The following is an 18,891-nucleotide window of genomic DNA, read 5'->3' on the forward strand; positions in this document are numbered from 1 at the left end:
CTCCAGCACCAAGGGATGAGACACCAGTGCCATTGCGGCACTTCTCTGCTAAGACTCGAGCACTGCTCCAAACAGAGAATAGCATTGTCTAAGGGACATTATTTCTGCCCGCAGGCTAAGGACAGCAATAATGGAGATACTTGTAACCCCTTAATACTCCACGGGAATGTGTAGAGGCCATTTGGAAAGCGGAGCATTCCACGGACCATCAGTATTGAAGCTGCAGTCTGGGACATAGCATTTTTCTGGTCTGATGCTTTTGGAATGCTGGGAGACGAGCCATGCTTTCCCAACGCAGAGGCCAACTAGAGGGTGTTAGAGTGGCGCAGCTAATAAAATACCCTTAGGCCTCCAAACAAACTCACTCAAGTGGAGAGAAGCCATCAGGCACATATGTGTATGTCCCCTGTGACTATGCAATCACATCCAACATGCTAGAAGGAAAAGAGTCATTAATGCACTGGTTCTTTTCCTTCGGTTCCAAAGGGCCCATGTAACTACTTGGAGGCTGGAGCTGAAGGGCTGGCTCAGTGCTTTATGGCTGGGCTTGGCAGGATTAGAGTTCGATTTTTTTAGAATTTTGACAGATGTATATTGATGTATTTTTAAGCCTATTTTTTCAACTTACATTTTTACAGTTGCACCAGATCATGTGTGTTAAGCATTTTTTCAGTGTTTATCTAATTAAATGTTCACGATTGTGGGAAATTATGGTGGGAGCCAGACAATAATTATTTAATGACAATAGATGTTGAAATTCAAAAAGTTAAAGCTTTATAACCATTAAAACACAATTAACAACATCACATGGCAAAATATACAAAGTAAAGCTCCTTAAATCAAACTGTAAAACATTCTCAAAGCACATTTTTCTCACGTTGCCTAGCTGCACATTTCGATTATTATCAATGGAAATACTGTTTCATCGGTTTGTGTACGTACAGTGAGCTCCACATTTGCCGATACAAATCTCATCATTCCACACGTCTGTGTGGTTCATGCCTAGCACTCTTTAGATTTTGCTTTTGTTTCCTCACCCTTTTATTCCGCATTGGCTAGCACAGGCAGGAGCTTTGGCATTACAAATCAGAGCAATGTATCAGCAAAGACCCCTAACCCAGTTTACTAGGGTATCAAGTCAAACACAAAAGCCAGGCTCATTCTGATTCATCCATGCAGTGGTGCCTCTGCCATCGCCACAGTTGGAAAGCTTGAGAAGCAACAGAATCTGGATTTCTCTTCCACAAACTGGGGTTTTAGTTTTCAAACAGAACCATTCTCCCATAGAGGTAAGACACTCCAGAGTGCAGGAATCCTATCTAACATCATTCAATCTTCGGAGGTTGAAGGCTGTATGGCCACACCCTGCCATATCTTACTGGTTTACATAAGACCTCACAATGTTTTTAGACAGTATTCTTCATACAAAATGTCATGACAGAGGCAGAATAGAAAGGAAATCCTTGAGTTTGATATAGTGATGCACAAAGGCAGAATGACAGAGAAAGCTGAGCTGTAAGACCTGAAGCTGGGGCAGATGCTGGTTGCCTGGGAGGAAGATTGCAGCAGGCTTTCTAATGCTACGGGTCCAGGACATCTGGGGTTGCACTTGCCAGCAGGGGTGGATGGCCAAGACAGCTGGGGTATGCACTGATTCAGCATGTCCCACAGGTAGCCGCTGCAAGCTGGGCTCCTGTGGAGATCCTAGTGGATTTACAGGGCCTCCAAAGCAGCAGAACTCCACAGTTCCACCTGTCCTTCTATGGGTAAAGTCTGTGTGCAGGGCCAGGCTGCAGCAGGGAGGTGCCTTGTGTATCTAGCTGCACCATCAGGTGTGCATCCAGCATGCTGTGTGAGCAGATCTCTCAAACAGACCTCTCCTGTTTAAGGCTCTAGAACATGTGCTTTATAAAATGACTAGTGACAAAGGTACCTGAGAAGGGAGGCACCCAGAGCTCTGAGGCCCAAAGCTGACATCAGAATTTGCTTCCCGCATTGCATCCCTCCCTGGTGGTGATGTAAAGTCACCAGTGGATGAAGTCTGCCAGCAGCAGATGGGTTTGTTTTTCTGTTGGGACTGACAACCCATCACAGCTCTATCGGCCCCTCCATGAGCCTGGATTGCAACTCTGTAAAAGAGCTCAGCAGTAGGATCAGTAGGATCAATACCTTTAGTGCTGGACTCTTGGATTTCTACCCAGCCTTCCAAAGGAAACACATCAGGCAGTTGCTACTTCTGCCTCAAGGAAAGGTATTGTCCAGGGATCGCTGTTCCCAGCTGCCATCCCATAGGGCTAGCAGAACAGGCAGCTGAGCGACCTAAACCAACTTATCTTTCCAGTTTTGCAGGGGGGCATGCTGGGAGTTGTTCGCAGGAGGGCTGGCCCACCCATTTTGGATCAGAGAAGTCACACAGTGAGTCACCTAGAAGCTCAAACTCGACTGTTCCTGAATTCCAAAGCTTTCACTACCTTTTTGTAGGTTTTTCCTCGGCCCTGTCTCCTTCCAGCCAAAAGTATCCACCATGCTTGCTACAAAGGGTCCTGTAACTGCAATTACAGTGTAGTGCTACTGTGGTTTTGCTTTCTGAGATCTGTAATTAGTGCTGATTCCTGTCACCAGAAAGTTGGCTACGTGACTGAGAGGAATTACAACCTGAATATGATGTAGTTAATATACCTGGATATACCCACAAGGGGTAATGATAAGTAATTCAGTGGTGTAGCTAACCCACTCATGATATAAATGGTGCTTGTGATTACACACTGAAAAGCAAAAATCACACTTGAATTACACTGTAACTACAATGTAGCCACCCTTTAATCACACAGTACCCTTATTATAGTGTGATCAAAGTACCATAATACCATGAAGGAGACTATTGTTTTTCATGGTACTTTTGACTCACACAAAGGCTCTGAACTTGACACAGGGTAGGGCAAGAAGTGAGCAGCTTAGGCTGCAGCAAGATGGATTTAGGTTGGATACTAGGACAAACTTTCTAACTCTAAGGAGAATTAAGCTCTGGAACAGGTTCCCTAGGGAGGGCTGCAGAATTCCTGTCATTGGGAGTGGTTTAGAACAGGTTGGACAAGTGCCCTCAGAGATCATTTAGGTTTACTTGGCCTTGCCTTTGCCGAGGGGGCAGAACTTGATGATCTCTTCAGATCCTTTCCAGCCGTACATTTCTATGATCACCTTACCAGCACTGAGCCTTAGTTAAGTCAGGAAGGGTCTGCCTAGCCAGAGCTCATTGCAGGACCAGGGCCTAAACTTGTCAGGATCAGAAATCTTGAAGTACAGCTCATCTTCTACGCTTTGCAGACTGGAAGGTTGAGATGAGATTGGGAAAGCTGCTGAGCTTTCTGATTCCTATTTGAAACATCCCTTTTTAGATTCACCCCTCGTTAGTTCTCAGCCATGAAGAGCTAATAACAAAGAGGATAAAGTGAACCGTTTGGTGGATTTCCTCATGTCTCCCTGTGCTCCCCTCTCATAACTGCTCCTTAGTTATTTGTGCTTCTGGATTACTGCTCAGCCATCCACCAGAGGAGCATCTGAGAGCAGATTTGGGGAAGCTTACAGGGCAAACTGCTCTGTACCCAGTGTGAAGGTAGACAGAAAACGTTCCCTTCCACCACAGCTAGGTTCTGGCAGACACCAGTGCTCTCATTAGACCAAGCTAATTGTCTCTTTTCTCCAATTACTGAATGAACAAAAAGAAAAGCATCAATGTAGCAGTTCCTCCAGCTGGGTGGCTAATGGTTCTGCTCCAATTAAGATTTATTTATTACAGAGAAGTTCCCTCTTTTTAAATTAAACACAGCAATAATGACTCCCCCAGGGCCAGGGGAGAGGGAGCAGCAAATAGTTCCTTAGTGAACAGTGCAGGGAGGCAGTGTTTTCTGAATGAGGACAGCTTGTGTCAAGTTGCTATTGTCCCCACATAGTATCACCAAGGCTTCCCCTGACCTGAGGCACCGGAGTGACAGCCTTGGGCCAATCCCAGTTAATATTTACACAACACTGGCAGCTATTCAATGGCATTTATTATGCACTGCAGCAGGGGGTGTTCAGTACAGAAGCCATTTGAGCTCTCCGATCAATCCCTGTGCAGACGAGGGAGGGTTTAAACTGCCCCGGTGCACTGTGACTGCTAAGCCCCAAATCCTAGGGGCTCCCCCCTCCAAAAGGGCATTGATGTCAATGGCTCCCAGTTCAAGGACACGGCTCACCCTGGGCGGGGGGTGGGGGTGGGTTGTGATATCAGTGTATTTACTTAAATCTGTATGGGTTTGCACTGCTTGGCTAAAGCATCATCCAAAAGGGTATTCAGTTTCTGTATGAAGCCCTCACAAGATGGAAATGTTGGTGAGTGCAGCCCCTCCTGTACCCAGGACAAATACAGTTCATGGGTGGGGATTGTTTCCCCAGGGTCGGGGGCACTGTGCAGGTTGGAAGTCAGTGTGACAACTCTAGGTGGGGACTCCAGACTGGTCTGGATGAGGCTGCCCAGCGAGGCAGTGAGGCGCACAGCGACTGACATGATGGGCAGATTGACAGGTAGCGGGACAGGAGGAGGGGAAGGGGAGTTCAGAGTCAAGGGTGGGCAGATAGCAGAGGTGAATGGAAGCGCAGCACTGTGGGAGGGAATGGAGAAGACAGCTGCGCTTGAGGATGTGCCCCTTAATCTGCAATGAGGTGTGCCGGGCTCAGGTTGTCTCGGGGGCAGGTCAGAGCCTGCATGTGGCCCCTGGTGCAGATGGCCAGTTCTGGGATTCCACCCTCCCTCTCCCACACCCTTCCCTGGGGTCTGCCAGGCAGTGGGGCAACCGAGTCAGTGTTCCTGCAGACTACGAGAGGGGATGGAACTGGAGCCTTTAGCTACTCTTGTCCCTCAGATTTGCTGATAGCCCTGAGGGGAGACAAGACTGGGCCCTTTCTTCAAACCCAGTTGCCATGGCCCTGAAGGTGACAGTGAGTCCCTCCCAGCCAGCGATGGGGAGCAATGGAAAACCTATGTGAGGAGTAAACACACCTGACGAAGGAGCTATCCAGGTGCACTTGCCTTAAATTAATGGAGCTAGGGGATGGTTTCTTCTTCTCCAAGCACTGGCCTGGACACATATAGGCAGGTGAGAGGGAGTGTGGAGCAGCAGCCAGCATTGGAGGCCAAGAGAAGCCCACAGAAGTTGCTGACTCCATAGTGCCAGGACTCCGCCCCCCACAACAAAGCACTAGGAGGCGGCACAGAGGGGCCAATGCCTGGGACTGTGCCTGCCAGTTGTCTGGGCAGTGCTGTGAGAGCTGCAGCCTCCTTCAGCCATGACCAGGCAGACTCCAATGTAGGCTCTGAAAATCCTAAATTCCATCCCCAGTTAAGCTAATGGAGCCAGGCAGAGTTTCAGAGCTGAAGGACACTCCCGTTTCACAAAGGCCGGAGGCCTCAACAGCAGGGGAAATCCTAATACTGTCGCAGTGTCAGTGAAAACCACCCGTCTGCCCCACTAGGAAACTGTTCTATGCCATCATTTCACTGAAGGCGCCAGCACCTGGCCCAGGAGGAGATGTCTGGAAGCCTGGCTGGGCAGAACCGTTCCTCCTCACAAGGCAGTGGCCCAGGCTAATGATTCCTGTCCCTGTTACCATGGGAGCAAAAGCTGCCTCCCAGGAAATGGCATGAGCTCTTGTGATGAGGTGTGTACCTAATTAGCATTCCCCTGCAGTGCAGCTCCTCCGATCAGCTGTGCCCAGCACCCCACTCGATGCTGCCTGCTGTGATCCCTTCCCACTCGCAGCCGTGCGCTAGGGGTGTCTTTCCTCTGCCATGCTGAGCTGAGTCCCAGCAACCTCGGAGCAGGCCAGGCACTCGCTCCTGATCCCAGTGGTGTGAAGGATTCTGCAGAGCTGTGAGGCTGCCACCCCCGCAGCCCTATGCATCATGCCCCCCCACAGTTTAAGCCCTAAGACTGAGATTTCCACAGCCAACTAAGGGACCTCAGTTAATCTTCATGGGAATTGGGCATCCAGATCCATTAGGCAGCTTTGAAATGCTCTGCCCAGGTTCGGTGCTCGTTGCAGGCCCTAGTGCAGACAAGGGCCTATGCCTGCCTGCATTGGCCCCACTGGGCCGAGCAGACCTGCTCTAAGCCAAGCTAGAGGACATGGTGCTTAGGCCAACGTTGCCCGCTGGGAGCCCTGTCTACACTAGCACTAGCATTGGACTTGCACTTGTTTCCCGGATGTGCTAAACACTTGCAGCTCCAAGTGAAGTCGATGGGAGCTAGGCACCTAACCTGCTTAGGTACGAGATAGCCCACTAGGCACCCACCTGCATTTTTCAGCGCCTAACAACCTTTGACAATCTGGCCCAGAGAGCCCAGTAGTCAGTTTTCCGGCTTTTCATGGCTCTGTGTCTCAGGCATCTCTCACGGCAGCTGTAATATGGAGTAGGCTGGGAAATAACACTTAGCACCTTCTGTAGTGAACATGCCACAAGCGCAATGGATTATCAGCCCATTGGCGGATCTCTGGGGTGGGAGGCGGGCAGTTAAAAGTGCCATACTCAGTATTGGAGCCAGTGGTATCTGCCATATTCGCTCCTGGATTCTGCCTGGGCCTCTCCCTTTACGGGCCTTCTTCTGGAGCGCAGATCCTCACAGGCGCCTAACTCCCCCTGACTTGGATGGCAAGGACACTGACCTGTCTCCCAACCTCTTTTCCCCAGCACTTGTCCCTCCTCAGCCACCTGCCCCGAAGTCTTTGAAGAAACAGAGCCATGAACTAGACATTTGGACAAATGGATTAAAAACCATGGGAGAGGGCGAAGCAAAGGAATCCCAACCCCATCACACAGCAAACACTATGGGGGCAGGCCATGTGAAACAACGAGCAGGGGTCAGAAAGGCAGTTTTTCCCACCCATGTATTCTGGGAGGGTTTTTTTTTTTTAATCTCCTTCCTCTGAAGCATCAGTGATGGCCATGGCTGGAGATGGGACATTGGCTGGGGTGTGCCAGGGCTCTCAGATGGCACCATGCATTCTTTTACTCAGGTGCTGGGCTGACTGGTTTGAGTTCAGATGCTCAGGGTCTAACTGATTGCCTCACGGGGCAGAAAGGAATTTTCCCCTAAGTCAGATTGATATGGACCTCGGGGGTTTTCCACCTTCCTCTATAGCATGTGCGTGCAGGGTCACTTGCCAGGATTATCTGGGTCTCTCTCATTTAATCATTTTCCTGCCAGTGATGTCTAGTTTGCATTTTCTTGATGTCACCATCCAGTGATTTCCTCTAAGTCTAGTTGGCAGCTGGTATCAAGCAGGGTTCCCCAGGGGTCTGTCCTGGGGCTGATTTTGTTAAACGTCTTCATTAATGATCTTAATGATGGGGAGGATTGCACCCTCAGCAAGTTTGTGGATGACACTAAGCTGGGGGGAGAGGTAGATACCCTGGAAGGTAGGGATAGGGCCCAGACTGACCTAGACAAATTGGATGATTGGGCTAAAAGAAATCTGATGAGGTTCCACAAAGACAAGTGCAGGGTCCTGCCCTTAGGATGGAAGAATCCCATGGAGTGCTACAGGCTGGGGACTGACTGGCTAAGAGGCAGTTCTGCAGAAAAGGACCTGGGGATTACAGTGAATGAGAAGCTGGATATGAGTCAGCAGTGTGCCCTTGTTGCCAAGAAGGCTAATGGCATGTTGGGCTGCATTAGTAGGAGCATTGCCAGCAGATCAAGGGAAGTGATTATTCGCATTGGTAAGGCCACATCTGGAGTATTGCATCCAGTTTTGGGCCCCTCACTACAGAAAGGATGCGGACACATTGGAGAGAGTCCAGTGGAGGGCAATGAAAATGATTAGGGGGCTGGGACACATGACTTATGAGGAGACACTGAGGGAACTGGGCTTGTTTAGTCTGCAGAAGAGAAGAGTGAGGGGGAATTTGATAGCAGCCTTCAGCTACCTGAAGGGAGGTTCCAAAGGGATGGAGTTAGGCAGTGCTCAGTGGTGGCAGATGACAGAACAAGAAGCAATGGTCTCAAGTTCAGTGGGGGAGGTCTAGGTTGGATAGTAGGAAAAACTGTTTCACTAGGAGGGTGGTGAAGCACGGAAATGGGTTACCTAGGGAGATGGTGGAATCTCCATCCTTAGAGATTTTTAAGGCTTGGCTTGACAAAGTCCTGGCTGGGATGATTTAGCTGGTGTTGGTCCTGCTTTGAGCAGGGGGTTGGACTAGATGACCTCCTGAGGTCTATTCCAACCCTAATCTTCTATGATTCTATGATTCAGTGCAGGGGCCTCACACACTGGTGCACCTCAGTCCCTCCCAATCTCTCCCATGGCATGTAATAGTCTAGTCTCCTAAGGGGCTGTAATACTTTGGTCGCATTTCAGGTGTTGGGTTTAGTGTGTGAGTGCTGGGTGGGGCTAGTGGCCTGTGAGGTACAAGAGGTCAGATGAGATGAGCTGGTAGTCCCTTTGGAGGATTCACGGAAGAAGCTAGTTTCAGGCAAGATGAGGACCTGATGTCCTCTCTTGGAACCATAAAGGTAGGATACTCAGGTCCAGGAGGCCAGGATTAGCCTTGAGCCTTAACATACCTATCTGTTGAGAAATTCCTGCATGCCGAGGCTAGCAAGTGGCTTGTCACACTGAAGGGGCTGCCTCTCCGCAGCACATCAACCCAGCTCATTATTTTTTAATGTATTTATCTTTGCGCGCGTTGGCAGCCACAGCTCTCGGAATTGGCTGTGGCTGTTCATGTGCACCTCAGTTCAACTCTTTGTTCAGGGAAGCCTGTGAATTATTAAATCAGCTGCATTTAGTGCACAGCCAGATGGAATTGCTGTGTCATTTTAAAGCAGCAGCCGCAAGTGGCATTAGGACCAGGGGAGGTTTGGCCTCCTGGGTTCAACGACATTCGTCACAGCAGAACAAGGGCCTGTAGTCCTGCTATATGAGAGCAGAGTGGGGTACTTGCAATTTTGCTCCCATGTTGTATGGCTAGTGTACACATTTATAGCTTATTTGGCACCTTCCCTAGGAGGAAAAGAGCTGGTGGGGGTGGGGAGGAGGCAGTACCCTACGGCAAAGCTTCCCACACCGCTTCTTTCTGTAGCAAACTCCCCCCTAGAGCCTTTGGAGGACAGGTACATCTCCCTGCAGCCAGAGGTGTAGGTCCAGGTGGGTAGACCTACACACACTAGCTTTGAGCAAGCTCATGTCTAAAATAACGGTGTGGCCACGGTGGTGCAACGGGCTAGCCCCCTGGGTCCGTGCCTCGGCTCCCAGGTGGGCCTGTACGCGGAACAGCTTTCGGATTTTGGTCCCATGTGATTTGCGTTGGGTGCTTTTGTCTTAGAGGATATTTGTCTGCCAACTCCCCTGCCCAACTCAGCACACTTGGAAATCTCTGCCCAGACCAAAGCAGCGGACACTACAAGTCTGGATGGAAGTGCCTTGACAGAAATTTTGGGGGTCCTCCATGTGAAGCAGAAGTCCTGTAGAGATGGCTTAGGACATAGGTAGGTGGAGATACACAGCACCAACCTGCACTGTGCTTGCTGCCAGTTGGTATATCACTTCCATGACCACTAAAATTAATTCCCACCTGCCAGAAATCAAGCAGCGGTAACTGCCCCAGCACCTAGAATACACAGGTTTACCTTGAGTAATGATATCATCATCTTCCTTAACCTTTCTTTCCTCCATCAGTGATTGACATCAAGTTGGACAAACCACAGGATCCTCCAGCCAGTGAAGGAGGGTGTTCTTGCTAATACAGAGCACAAGATTGGTCAGCTTCATTTGATACCACACGCTTGTTGTGTTGCTTCCTATTGGTTAGCTTCCTAAAGAAACAAATTGAGTTATTGGATGGTGGAGGATTTTTTTTCTCTGTCTCTAGGGAGGGGTGGGTGAAAATGTTCAGATTACATCACTCTTAACAGCTGTTACTGAAACTTGCTATTTTTTTGGTTTGGTTGTAATATATTGTACTTTATTAAAATTGCCAAAACCAGTTCAACATTTAAAAAGGAAAGTTTAAATCATGTGTATACAACTTTTTGCCAGATGAAAAGTAGTGACTTGGGTTTTTTTGGAAAGAGGTTGGTCTTTTGTTTTTGTATATTTGTAAACTTACAGAAAAGCTCCCCAGAATACTACAGTCTGGTTAGTTTCAGCATTCGATATAGGACTTCGCTTGTAGCAAACTAGTCCCTGATTGGTTAAACAAAACGTTAACGGTACAGTAGAAGATTTGATGGTAGAACAAATCATGCTGCAAATATATAAAATAAGTGTGTGATGTGATAGCTCTAACTATATCTCCATATATAGATTTAGAGCAGGGGTGGGCAAACTATGGCCCGCAGGTCGGACCCAGCCCACGAGCCGTTTTAAGCCAGCCTGCAAGCTGCACCACGCAGCTTGGCCCTTGCTCCAGCCAGGGCGCTGGGTCAGGGCCATATCACGGGGCTCAGACCCGCTCTGGCCAGGGCACTGGGTCGGGGGCTGCACCACGTGGTGTGGCCCTGCTCCAGCGCTCCAGCTGCGGCGCAGGGTCGGGGGCTGCACCACACGGCTCCTGGAAGCCACGGGATGGCCCTGCTCCGGCTGCTACGCAATCCAATGGCCCCCTCTGGTGCTCCAATGGGGACAGCAGTGGCGGTGCCTGCGGATGGGGAAGCCTGGCTGCGCCTCCACGTAGGAGCCAGAGAAGGGACATGCCGCTGCTTCTGAGAGCCGCTTGAAGTAAGTGCCACTCAGAGCCTGCACCCCTGAGCCTCTCCCCACACCCCAACCCCAGCCCCAATCCCCCTCCCGCTGTCCAAATCCCTCGATCCCAGCCCAGAACACCCTCCTGCACCCCAAACCTCTCATCCCCAGCCCCACCCCAGAGCCTGCACTCCCAACTGGAACGTGCACCCCTTCCTGCACCCCTACCCCAGCCCTGATCCCCCTCCTGCCCTCCAAACCCCTCGGTCCCAGTCCAGAGCACCCTCCTACACCCCAAATTCCTCATCCCCAGCCCCACCCCAAAGCCCGAACCCAGTGATGAGCTGCCAAAATCTTAACAACCGGTTCCCTCCTAACCCCAGGAGGGGGTCGTGGCCCATCCCCGCCCCCCCGGGACCCCCATCCCATCCACCCCTGTCTCCTGACTGCCCTCGGAACTGGGCAGGAGGGTCTCGTGGGCCACCGTAGTGGGTGTCCACCCTGCGCCTAAGAGCCAGAGGGACCTGCCGGGGGCGAGGTGGGGAGTCCCGGCGGTGCTTACCTGGGGTGGCTCCCAGGAAGCATCTGGCAGGTCCCTCTGACTCCTAGGGATGGGGTAGCATAGCTGCGGGGGGAGCAGGGGGAGCAGCTGCTCCCCCCACTGATCACATCAAAAGTGGCTGGAGCACCCACGGGGAAAATTTGGTGGGTGCAGAGCACCCACCGACAGCTCCTCACCCCGCGCCCGGCCCCAGTTTGCGCCCGGCCTCACCTCCGCTCCACCACCGCCTCCTCCCCTGAAGGCCCCTGTCCCCTGGCTCCCTCGAATCAGCTTTTCATGTAGGAAGCCTGAGAGGGCTGAGAAGCGAGAGGCGGCTTCGCGCTCAGGCCCAGGGAGGTGGAGGTGAGCTGGGGCGGGGAGCAGTTCCCCTGCGCGCCCCCTGGGTTACCTGCTGCGGCGCAGCGGCCCTCCTCACACTCCCCGCCCCAGCTCACCTCCGCTCCACCTCCGCTTCCCTGGGCCTGAGTGCGAAGCCGCTGCTTGCTTCTCAGCCCTCCCAGGCTTCCCGTGCGAACAGCTGATTCGTGGGAAGACGGGGAGCAGTGGGGGGGAGAAGCAGAGTGGGGCGGAGCGTAACTCAGGGGCAGAGGCGATCTGGGGACGGGGACGCGGAGGGGAGCTGCTGGTGGGTGCTCTGCACCCACCAAATTTTCCCCATGGGTGCTCCAGCCCTGGAGCACCCACGGAGTCGACGCCTAAGGTGCCACTTTTGGCCTGTTGTTAAATTTAGAAGCCCTTGGGACAACCAGTTCTAAAAAGGCTTCTAAATGTAACAACCAGTTCCAGCTCACCACTGCACCCCCTCCCACACCATAACCCCAATTTTGTGAGCATTTATGGCCCGCCATACAATTTCTATTTCCCCAATGTGGCCTTCAGGCCAAAAAGTTTGCCCACCCCTGATTTAGAGAGAGATAAACAGAGGGGGAAATATATGATGGGGGCAGTGTAATACACTTCTTATCTCATGTTTTAGGGGTGACTACCCAACTCCCAGACAGAGTGTTCAATACATGTAAGTCTCACCATCATGCATTACACAGTATTATACCATCCCAGAGGGGGTATGTGCAGAAATACTGATATAGCAATCAATGTTTTTAAGAATTTTTAGTTGCTAATGTTGTATGGGCCTAGTTCTTGAAGTATAATGTACTGGTGGGTTTTTTTCCTCATGCATATAGTAGAAGAGAGACACACATGCTATAGTGACTATATGGAAAAATTACATTACTATCACTTAAAAAGTATGGTTGACCCATAGAATTCCATTCACCATGGTTAACAGTGGCCACCATTTTGCATTTGCCCTTGAATAGGAGTAAGTGCTTGCAAACAGTTGATACCTTTTTTAAAAAAATCCTGTTCCTGTTGGAAAGAGCCTGTTTGAGCCTGGGCAATATTCAGATGTGTTTCACTTTCAATGGGGATTGAGCACTAAGTGTCCACCCACTCTTCCAGCTCCAAAATGGTGGCCAAAGCCACTCCTGTAGATCACTGCAAAATCATAAAGTTTGTCCAGTGGGGCCACCGTACTTTTCAACTGACTGGTCCATACATGATGGTTGCTCTTTATTATGGAACATTTTCTATATGAGTAAAGAAAGGCAGGTGGTTGATGAATCGGGGAGGTCTTGTCTTCTAAAAAGGGAAGACTGTTTTGGTAACATGGATGTAATTTTTGTATTGTGTACACACATTTTACATATATATATACTTCATAAAGCAAAAATCAGTACATTCATTACGTTCACACAGTATCCTGTCACTCAGGCCAAGTTCTGTACTAAAGATAAGACAATACACTGCAACCCAGGTGACACTGAATTGGTTTAAATTGCTGTGAGGTAACAGGCAATCTTTCAGCAACCACCATTGTTCTCTGTGTTTGTGTTTACACTGAGTGTGCATCTGCGCAGCTCCCATATACAGATGGAGTGGATGTGGAGCTGTTTCCATGTGCATTTTTTTCTTGCTTAATGCACATCTATGTGTTATTTTATTGATGAGATGACAAATCACAAGTTATCTGACAATAACAAGAACCTCTTATTCCCACACATTGCATTTTCCACAACTGTTGTCTAAAGCAGTTGCATGTCATAACAACAGTGGGTGAAACAAAAACTATATGGGCTGTGTGGGTGTACGTATGTGTGTGCATGCACCTGTGTGTGAGCGAATGGATGCTTTATATATATATATCCCGCTGTTGTTATGACATGCAACTGCTTTAGACAACAGTTGTGGAAAATAAAATGTGTGGGAATAAGAGGTTCTTGTTGTTGTCAGATAACTTGTGATTTGTCATCTCATCAATAAAATAACACATAGATGTGCATTAAGCAAGAAAAAAAAATGCACATGGAAACAGCTCCACATCCACTCCATCTGTATATGGGAGCTGTGCAGATGCACACTCAGTGTAAACACAAACACAGAGAACAATGGTGGTTGCTGAAAGATTGCCTGTTACCTCACAGCAATTTAAACCAATTCAGTGTCACCTGGGTTGCAGTGTATTGTCTTATCTTTAGTACAGTACTTGGCCTGAGTGACAGGATATTGTGTGAACTTAATGAATGTACTGATTTTTGCTTTATGAAGTAGCTTTCCTCATGCAATATTCCTGTAGAAAAATAAACCTCCCCGCTCCACACACAGATGCACACACACAATCTGGAGAACCTTTAGCTTTTTTCTTTTCCCCTCATCAGTAGCCTTAGAGAAATGATAGCCGAGCTTCAGTATAAGAGTCGTTTGTCTCAATGTGACTTGCAGCCAGACCTGAATATGAGGTATTTAGAATTTCATTTACCTCCTCCCTCGTTGCATTAGTAATCAGTTCTGCTTGGCCATAAGGCAGTTTTCCTACTCTCTCTGCTCCCCCTCTCTCCCCCCAGTCACATCACTTATATAGACTCTCATGTCATGTAGACTTTAATTTTTTCCAGCCTTATACTGTGACCCATTCATTGTGTTAATAACCAAATCTCTTTATTTGCTACATTGTTATCACTGTACTTTCCGCTCCTGTTTGCCTCCCATGCTGTCAGGAATGCAGTGTTGTTAAATTTCATTCTGAAAACTGGAACGGAACCTTGACTTAGCCCTTTGTTGGGGGTGATACTATCTGAGGCTGACTTGTCATTTGTATGCACAAGAGCCAGTCATGTGGAACCTTATGAGGGCGGAAGGACGTGAACCCTCTATGGTATGGAAAATCCCTGGGGCGTAATTGATTTAAACAGTTACCTGTAAGACTCCCTCCAATTTTACTTCTCTAGCATACTTCATGGGAACATCAGAGAGCACTATGCAAATGATAAAACCAGATGAAATGGAAAAAAGTTAGAGAAAAATCAATGCTAACCAAATCATTTTAAAAGGTTTTCTAAGTCTAACTAGGGACTTGCCCTTGGTAGCTATTCATCTCAGTGTCAAGGGGTGAAAGCATGCTGGGGAGGTTATTGTGCTTTGACATCTTTTCAGTATAACTAATGTAGACTTCCGAAGAAAGGCCAGGGCAGCGATGGCTCCAAGAATATCTGCTTTGGAAGCGGGAGAAATGGAACCGCCCTCAGAAGAAGCAACAGTTCTTCCTTGTCAGTCTTCATTCAGAGCCGTAGTATCGGAATGAAAACTATGTCAAGACAATGAGCAGGGATGGATGTAACCATGCTGTGATCATAAAAACCTGAGACTGCCTTTGTCATTGCTACCCCCAAGCCATTGACTCTGCTGCTTTGATGGACCGCTCCAAAGGATCCCTATATGGCAGCAAAAGCAATCAAAGTCATGGTGTTTTAGGCACAGCTAGGTCGGATGTGGAGAACAGGTGGAGCCAAGCCCTGAACAGAACATCTGGCAGCTGCCAGTTCCACAGCAGTGAGTGTTGGCAATAGGCACAATGGGCTGCTGTCTCCTGCAGGGCCACTGGGTGTCTATGTGGCACTAAGGATACTCTAACAAGAAACAGGAGACCTACTGTGAGGCCTGTCCTTCCTGCAGCACTCAGACAGACACCTCATCCCCATCTCAGGGATGAAGGAGAATGTGGGGCCAATGTGAGGGAGTCGGAACAGCCCCTACTGGAGAAAGACAGGCCCCTAATGGATCCCAGAGGGGAAAGGAAAAAAAGAATAGACTCTCCACTCCAGAAGACAGGAAAAAGCTATGGGATCCCCCTTCTCCCAGAGGAGAAAACAGGCCCCTGGCATTTCAAAGGGGAGCAATATGAGAGAGAAAAAAATGGTGGAGGAAGGTGAGAACACAGGGAACGAAAGGGAAAGGGGAAAGAAGAGCTGAGAAGGAGAGAAAGGGTTAAGAAAGCAGGGAGGGAGAAAAAGAAACTGAGATCAATGTACCAGGAAGGAATGTGAGAAAATATAGATGGGGAAGATAGGGAGATGACAACTAAGGAGGTGAACACAGGTTGAATCCGATAGAAGAGAAACCTGAAGAAATGCCCTGGGTGCATTAGAAATGCCAGAGAGAGCTAGTCAGATGAAGGAGAGGAAAATGGGCAGAGAAAAAAAATAATTGAAATGTTCTCAAATTCACAGACTAACTAGACTGAAGAAAAGAGACAGTGCAGGGGGGAAGAAGAAGGAAGGATAGATTTTAATTCCACTGAAAAGCTTAATGTCAAATGTTACAATAAGGTACACATAAATGTTATTTTTTAGATATATGGGGACATGGTAGTTTAGGGGCTTGGGAACCATGTTTGGAGATGGGATGTGTGAGTGGGGAGCATAGGATAGGGATCTAGCATTCATGTGCATGGGGCTACAGATTAATCCCAGGGGAAGTGCCTTCCCAGTGGTGATATTGCACTGGGTGATGTTTATACCCACTTTTGCAAGCATATTATGGGAAATATGCAAATAAGTTTGGAGGCCCAATGGTTTTGATTGATATGAACCTCATTTTGTCTCCATCTGCCCCAGAACTAGAAAGCTTTTATGTACATCTGACACCAGAGACCATTGGTGTCTACCACCAATAACTTATTGACCCAAAGGTGCATGTAAATCTAGACAAGCAGAAACCAAACTCTCCCCAGGGACATCTTTGAAACCATACATGTAATGATAGAAGAGCAAGGGCCCAAAGTAACAAACTGCAGGTGTTCAGGCAGATAAGACTGAAGCTAGGTGAGTCCATACCAGATAAATGAATTAATGCAATGCTCCAAACATTGTGTCCCACATAAGAGTGCAATGGGAACACAAAATCCCAGAACTGCAGATATCCCTAGAGCACCACCGCTTCCCACAGCTCCCATTGGCCAGGAATGGTGAACCGCGGCCACTGGGAGCTGCGAGTGGCCATACCTGCAGACGCTCAGGTAAACAAAGTATCCTGCGGCCCGCTAGGGGCTTACCCTGAACAAGCCGCGAACCAAGTTTGGGAACCCCTGCCCTAGAGTAGTCCCCCATGCTTTTAGTGGGGAAAGCCAACAGCAGACTGAGATCTGTTAAATAACTTATTCTATTAGCGATGCCAATGGAATTAGGTTTCAGAGTAACAGCCGTGTTAGTATATATTCGCAAAAAGAAAAGGAGTACTAGTGGCACCTTAGAGACTAACCAATTTATTTGAGCATAAGCTTTTGTGAGCTACAGCTCACTTCATCGGATGCATACTGTGGAAAATACAGAAAATACAGTGGTCTTCTGTATTTTCCACAGTATGCATCCGATGAAGTGAGCTGTAGTTCACGAAAGCTTATGCTCAAATAAATTGGTTAGTCTCTAATGGAATTAGGTGGTTGTCTCCTTCTCAAATATCTGTTAAAGGGAATGTGGTAGTTAACACAATTTCCCCAGAGAACCTAGTTTTCCTTACAAACTCATATCACTTTAAAATAAGACAATACCTTCTCTTCCCCCGCACCCCACCATTGGCCTGGAACAGCGAACCGCGGCCAGTGGAAGCTGCGATCAGCTGAACCTGCGGACACTGCAGGTAAACAAACCATCCCAACCCGCCAGTGGGTTTCCCTGATGTGCTGCGTGCCAAAGGTTGCCGATCCCTGACTTAGAGTCAGATAACTGGACACTTTTGGGACACGGCAAAACCTCCAAAAAGAACATATGAGAACCATTAAACCCACATGATGGCATATGGGAGATTTAGGAAGTCCCAGACCCTTGCAAATTGTAGTCAGGGCACCAAGAAAGGAAGCAGAATCAAATTGTCTCTACTTTCTCAGGGAAGTCAAAGGAAAACACACTAAGGCTGTGGGGGGTACAAAGGGGGAGTGAGGAACATGTTACAGGATGATTTTCCAGGCTAGGATCCTGGCCAGTCTGTTGCCATTAATAAATATGAGACCCTTGAACAGCAAAACCAGCTTCTAAGAGGAGAGTGACAGGAGAGAAAGCCATAGCCATGTTACATGGCTACAGTGGCCCCAGAATGTGACACAGCCCCCTCTGTTTTGACACTGAAGTTCAAAGTCCTCAAAGAATCAATCCTGAAGCACTTACATGAGAGGAAAGTGATCAGGAACAGTCAGCATGGATTCACCAAGGGAAGGTCATGCCTGACTAATCTAATCGCCTTCTATGATGAGATTACTGGTTCTGTGGATGAAGGGAAAGCAGTGATGTATTGTTTCTTGACTTTAGCAAAGCTTTTGACACTGTCTCCCACAGTATTCTTGTCAGCAAGTTAAAGAAGTACAGGCTGGATGAATGCACTATAAGGTGGGTAGAAAGTTGGCTAGATTGTCGGGCTCAACGGGTAGTGATCAATGGCTCCATGTCTAGTTGGCAGCCGGTGTCAAGTGGAGTGCCCCAGGGGTCGGTCCTGGGGCCGGTTTTGTTCAATATCTTCATAAATGATCTGGAGGATGGTGTGGATTGCACTCTCAGCAAATTTGCGGATGATACTAAACTGGGAGGAGTGGTAGATACGCTGGAGGGCAGGGATAGGATACAGAGGGACCTGGACAAATTGGAGGATTGGGCCAAAAGAAATCTGATGAGGTTCAATAAGAATAAGTGCAGGGTCCTGCACTTAGGACGGAAGAACCCAATGCACCGCTACAGACTAGGGACCAAATGACTAGGCAGCAGTTCTGCAGAGAAGGACCTAGGGGTGACAGTGGACGAGAAGCTGGATATGAGTCAGCAGTGTGCCCTTGTTGCCAAGAAGGCCAATGGCATTTTGGGATGTATAAGTAGGGGCATAGCGAGCAGATCGAGGGACGTGATCGTCCCCCTCTATTCGACATTGGTGAGGCCTCATCTGGAGTACTGTGTCCAGTTTTGGGCCCCACACTACAAGAAGGATGTGGATAAATTGGAAAGAGTCCAGCGAAGGGCAACAAAAATGATTAGGAGTCTGGAACACATGACTTATGAGGAGAGGCTGAGGGAACTGGGATTGTTTAGTCTGCAGAAGAGAAGAATGAGGGGGGATTTGATAGCTGCTTTCAACTACCTGAGAGGTGGTTCCAGAGAGGATGGTTCTAGACTATTCTCAGTGGTAGAAGAGGACAGGACAAGGAGTAATGGTCTCAAGTTGCAGTGTGGGAGGTTTGGTTGGATATTAGGAAAAACTTTTTCACTAAGAGGGTGGTGAAACACTGGAAT

General features: G+C 48.6%; 1 protein-coding gene across 1 annotated transcript in view; it reads left to right on the top strand.

Annotated features, from left to right (window-relative positions):
- RAB6B (RAB6B, member RAS oncogene family) overlaps positions 1-11,549 on the top strand; it is a 129,244-nt gene extending 117,695 nt beyond the window's left edge. The window contains exon 8 of the mRNA XM_073360377.1: positions 9,718-11,549. Coding sequence (XP_073216478.1) covers positions 9,718-9,782 — 65 coding nt within the window. The 3' untranslated portion in view covers positions 9,783-11,549. The remainder of the gene's footprint in view (positions 1-9,717) is intronic.
- The last annotated feature ends 7,342 nt before the right edge of the window (positions 11,550-18,891 follow it).

This window comes from Lepidochelys kempii, chromosome 9, assembly GCF_965140265.1.
Source record: "Lepidochelys kempii isolate rLepKem1 chromosome 9, rLepKem1.hap2, whole genome shotgun sequence".
Lineage (NCBI taxonomy): Eukaryota > Metazoa > Chordata > Testudines > Cheloniidae > Lepidochelys > Lepidochelys kempii.